The 5,341-nt window shown below is 53.2% G+C and overlaps 1 protein-coding gene across 1 annotated transcript; it reads left to right on the top strand.

Moving 5' to 3' along the window:
- Nucleotides 1-1,814: 1,814 nt before the first annotated feature.
- Nucleotides 1,815-4,978, top strand: PNMA8A (PNMA family member 8A). Its single transcript, XM_079117430.1, has 3 exons — nucleotides 1,815-2,085; nucleotides 2,229-3,592; nucleotides 4,053-4,978. The coding sequence occupies exons 2-3, from the start codon at nucleotides 2,299-2,301 to the stop codon at nucleotides 4,067-4,069; spliced, it is 1,311 nt and encodes a 436-aa protein (XP_078973556.1). The 5' UTR covers nucleotides 1,815-2,085; nucleotides 2,229-2,298; the 3' UTR covers nucleotides 4,070-4,978.
- The last annotated feature ends 363 nt before the right edge of the window (nucleotides 4,979-5,341 follow it).

Below are 5,341 nucleotides of genomic sequence, written 5' to 3'. Positions count from 1 at the left end.
ATTTTAAATTTGAATTACGATTTTACTTTAAAACATTTAGTAACCAAATTTTAAATGGGTACTGTAACTTCATAGCACCATAAGTGGCCCCCTCTGGCTACTCTATTTTCTATGAATGATCCTACATGGCTACAGAAGGAACGAAACATTTTTTACAAGCTCTGCTAATGGTGACATGTCAATGAACTATCAAGCTTTCCTGCTTCCCTAAAAGTAATTGACTAGAGTGGAAAATTTACCTCTTTTTCAACCCTTAAGCTTGACCGTCTGGTTGATTGTGATGATGCTATTTCACTGGAATAATTCCACAAAGTGAAACTTTGCACACAGCTTTGAAAAAGTTGTTTTTAGGACTTTCTTCAGGAGCTGACTTAAGACTTTTGCTCTTGTTTTCTATTGCAGTAATGCTTTGCCAAACATTATCAATTCTTGCTGTAGTTGACCTTTGCCATGTTTTCCAGTATGGCATAATACGCTGCCCCAAAATATACTGGTACAGAACAACTATTTTGTTATACTCCTGGATTGAATGGGTTGGGAATTCACACAGGGACAGTAGTAATGCTTTGTTCCTGCTAGCCAATGTCTGGGATTCAATCGAGAAGATGCAAATGGTTACGTGACTCTAGTGGGGGCTGGAAACATTTGGAATGTTTCTTCATTCATACATCTGGTGCTTTGGGCTGAGATGCCTGGAGCTGTGCTTAGCTGGGAACAGTTAACTGGAACACTGGTGGCTTCTCACTATGGTTGGGCTTCCTCACAACATGGCAGCCAGAAGACAGTTGAATTTCTTACTTGAAAGCTCAGGCATCCAAGAATGAGAGAGTCCCAATGAACAGGAAAGAGGATGAATGCCTATCATAACCTAGCTTGAGACATCACAAAACTTCCCTTCCTAATTACTCTGTTGGTTCAAGAGGAGGGGGCAATCACACAAAATCGATCCCACCCATGTTAGGGCTGCCAGAGATGGCAATGAAATAGGGATTCGGTCATTTGGCCTTGCAAATGTCAATTTCAAAACTGAAGGCAAAGAAGAGATTTTCCCTGAAACACCATGGTCAGAACCGTTCTTCATTGTATCTTTCACATTTGAGGTCCTTGCATCTTCAAAACTTCTAGGTCAGAAAAGTTTCCCAGAGAACTTGGAGAGCGCAAATCACTTTTCTAAGAGGGAAGCATTGCTAGGAGGTCCTGGCAGGAAACAGAACGCAACTCACACCTAGTGATGGAGGAGCACATAGTCGACTACAAAGGTGTTAAGGCGGCAAGGTGAGGAACCAACAAGGAAAGGTGAAGCACTCACCTCAGGCCTAAAGGAGTTGCCAGGGGAGCCAGAAATTTCTAGAAATTTCTGGAAGTTTCCAGAACCCAAGAACTGTAGGGGTAGAATGCTGCCCCAAAGGAGCTGTGGCTGTTATGAGAGGAACTAGGTGCGGGGACAGAAGACCTGAAGGCTGCTCTTTGCTTTTGCCCTCTGATTGATGGTGTTTCCCAGGAGAGGCTGGCGGAGGGTAGGAGCTGGACCGCGCAGCGATGGACGTCAGCGCCCCCACCCCATCCCGAGGCCCGCATCAAGGGGGGAAAGCGCGGGCCCGGAGGGGCGAGCGGCGGGACGAGCTGGACCCCCGGCTGGGTGAACTCCTGAACTGTCGCACTTCTCGCTCGCGCTCGCTAGACCCTACCGCAGAGCCCGCCGCAGGCCACGCTGCCTCTTAGCAACCAACCCCTGGTTGCCATGGAGACCGCCGGAGCTGCTGGGGGCCCCGAGACCCGGCGCCGCGTCGCGGGAGCAAGTGCGCAGGCGCGCGCTGCGACGCCGGCTAGGTCGGCGCAGTTGCTGGGATCGAGGCCCCGCTTCGCGTGACTCGCCGGCGCGGAGCGGGGGCGGACAGCGGCTTCCCGGCCCGGTCTGGCCCGAGCCGCGGCGCCAGGGCGGCCGAGCCTGCTCCCGAGGAGTGGCTGCACCCCGAGGCCTCTCCTTGGTCGGCCTGGACGGCCGGAGGCGGGGCTGCAGGTCCATCCCTGCCGGCCGGCCGAGCGCCAGCCCCGGGGGCCGTTGCGCCAGATCCCGGGACTCGTGTGAGCACTCGGGGCCCGGGCTGGGGAGGAGGGTCCTGGGAAAGCGCGAGGCCTCCTGCGGGCCAGCCGTGGCCGGGCCACCGAGATCCGGGAGCCTGGCCAACTTCCGGGGAATCTGACCTCATCCTCTTGTGACCTTGCAGGATTCCTATCTGGGGACCCCTGCCCCTCACATCCACTTCGTAGACCCTTTGCGTGGGGTTTGACGGCCAGATGTCGGAGGCCATGGCGATGAACCTTCTGGAGGATTGGTGTCGGGGGATGGAAGTGGACATCCACAGGTCCCTGTTGGTCACGGGCATCCCAGAGGACTGTGGCCAAGCAGAAATCGAGGAGACCTTGAATGGGGTCCTCTCGCCCCTGGGCCCCTACCGCGTGCTTAACAAGATTTTCTTGAGGGAGGAGAACGTGAAAGCTGCCCTTGTTGAGGTTAGCGAGGGTGTGAATCTGAGCGCCATACCCCGGGAGTTCCCAGGAAGAGGCGGTGCCTGGAGAGTGGCCTGTAGGGATCCCACCCAGGATGCTGAGTTTTTGAAAAACCTGAACGAATTCCTGGATTCCGAGGGGCGCACATGGGAGGATGTGGTCCGCCTGCTGCAGCTTAACCACCCCTCGCCATCCCAGAACCAGCCCTCGGAGAACTGGGCAGAAACTTTGGGGGTGCTTCTGGGGGCCGTGGTGCAAGTCATCTTTTACATGGATGCAGAGATCCGTAGTCGGGAGGAAGCTAGGGCTCAGGAGGCCGTTGAGGCAGAGGAGGCAGCAGCCTGGGCTTCAGCAGCTGTGAAGAAGGTCAAGAAGGAGCCAGGGTTGGCTGCAGAAGTGGGTTCTGCCTTGAAGATGGAGAATCCCCACCCCTGGAATGACATGGAAGACCAGGGTGACCCTCCCAAACCTTTAGTTCGCAGGGCTGGAGCTAAGACTCGCTCCAGGAGAAAGAAGCAGAAAAAAAATCCCAAGCAGGAACCAGTACTCTGGAAAAAGCCCAAAGGCAACCGTCCCAGTAGCTCTGCCTTCTTGGAGAATCGAGAGGCTGGGGAAGCGGAAAGCATGGAGATCGCCGAGTCAATCAAGAGCAACAAAAAGCCCTGTGTGAAGCAGGAGGAATCAGCTCTGAAGAAGCCTTTGGCAAAAAGTGCCTGGAAGGTTCCCCGAGATCCACCTCAGGAGGCCCCCGGGGAAGCAGAGAGCCCTGGAGGCTCCACTGAGTCAGACCAAGATGGTGGTCAGGAAAGGCCCCCAAAGAAGAAGGCCATGGGCTGGGCCTCAGGAAAGAGCCCTGCTCCTATGAGGAAGAAGAAGAAGGTGAGCTTGGGCCCTGTCTCTTACGTGCTGGTTGATTCCGAAGATGCAAAGAAGAAGCCGATGATTGCCAAGAAGGGGTCAGGCTTGAGAAGGGATGTGTCAGCCCAGAAGGCCCCTCGAGGCCCACAGCACTTCCGGTCACCAGCCTCAACATCCAGGGGTCTGAAGGCCAAGTCAGGAGGCTCTCCTCGTGCCTCCAATGGTGAGGATGACAGCAAGTGATCTGAATGAAGTGGGAGGAGTGGCAGAAGGACAGAGGAGCCCATAGGGGTGGTAGGCCAGGCAGGTGACAAGGAAGATCCCAGTGCATTGGAGGAGGTGGGTGACCCAGGTGAGGGTTCAGAGGGTGAGAGCCCAGGCTCCCTCCTAGGAGCCCCTGGTGGTCACCTCTGGGGACCCCATGGGAGGCAGCAAAGCAAACCCACCATGGATATTTCATGGATGAATGACTGCGGTCATATACACGGCATATCACCCATCTCCCTCCGCAGGAGTTCAGTGGTTTGGGATTATAGTGTTGGTCGGGTACGTGACTTTAAGGGTGAGTGTTCTGGAGACCTGTTGGGATGGAAGTGTTCGAGAACTCAGAAAGGCCTGGGAGGTGGAGATGTCCTGGCGGTGCTTCTCCCTGCTTCTCTTGAGCTCTTCTAATTTACCCACAGATTCCAGAAAGCTTTGATTTGGGGGACCACCCATCCCCGAGGAGTTGAAAGAAGACCAAGGAAGAAGTTCCAAGTTAGAAGCAAAGTTTTCTCTTGTCGTTGAGTGAAACAGGACTTGGCTCTTTGAGGGACCCAGTTTCTAAAGGTCTGTCTCTCCAGAGGTAAATGATGTGAGATCTTGGGTCTTGGGAGGAATTGGGGGAGGGAGGTGTGTGTCTCTCTGCCATTTTCTCTACCCAGCCTGCTTTTCACCTCCTCAGCTCACCCTCAGTGGGGGGAGGTTTGGTACGTGGCTTGGGAAAATTCTAGAATGTTCATTACCCTTAATGCATGGGCAGGGTTACTGTTTTGCTCATTCATGTCCAGCCTTTCTCCCCACCCCCTGCTTGCTCTTCTGGATGGTCAGCTAACCTTCAGGGCCTGGTGTTTTGAAGAGCAGGGTGGCCGGTTTCTCCCCTCCAGCCTCCCTGGGCCGTGACTGGCGGGTGAATTCAGCCGGGATCTTGGGTGCACACCTGGCCCCTTGGCTCCTGCAGTCTTGAGTTTCCATCCTCTAGTTATCAACCAGAAGATGGTTCAGTCCCAAGAGTGCTGGAAGAATGAATGTCTGCCTCGCCATTGAAGCAGTCAAGTTTGAGAGTCTGTTGATAAAAATGGCACTTTGACTCCTGTTTTGGTTGAAGCCCTTTCAGGAAGCATGTGGGGAAGAGGGGCAGTTGGTAGGGAAGACTGGGTCATTCCTGGGTTGTTGACTCTAGTTCCATCCTGAGCCACCAAACTCACCATCTTGGAGGTGGAAACCATTTCTCATGTAGAAAAGGGAAAAAAAAAATCTTTAAAAAATTAGTTGTTTCTGCTGTCTGAATCTAGACACACTAAATCAGAACAGACCACTACGTCCCATAGTGTGTGTGTGTGTGTGTGTGTGTGTGCGCGTGCGCATGTGTAGGAGAGGGGCAGGGACCCCAAGATCAGTGGTTTCCAAACTGTATTTTGGGGAATCCCAAGGCATCCACAAAGACGAAATCCAAATCTATTTTTTCATGTGTTTTGAAGTGTGAGAAATAATTGCTCAAAGGTGTTGTAACCCAGACCAGTCACATGGAGAACTGTTGGAATATCACCTTGTGTTTGTAGGTTGACTTGTTTCTGTACAGGTCTCTATCTAGTCGTTTCTGCCTTCTCTTTGCATATAACTAAATTGCTTGTAAACCTGACCTGCTGAGGAAGCTTGACAGTGGGTGGCTCGGTGCTGCGCATGTCTGGAAGCCCCTTCCCGTTGTATCTCA

This window comes from Sciurus vulgaris (genome assembly GCF_902686455.1).
Source record: "Sciurus vulgaris genome assembly, chromosome: 17".
Classification (NCBI taxonomy): Eukaryota; Metazoa; Chordata; class Mammalia; order Rodentia; family Sciuridae; genus Sciurus; species Sciurus vulgaris.
Note: the sequence above shows the minus strand (reverse complement) of the source record. Positions and strands in the feature narration are given on the sequence as shown.

Coding starts and splice junctions, on each gene's coding strand:
- PNMA8A (XM_079117430.1), top strand. CDS start 2,299: ATGTCGGAGGCCATGGCGATGAACCTTCTGGAGGATTGGTGTCGGGGG.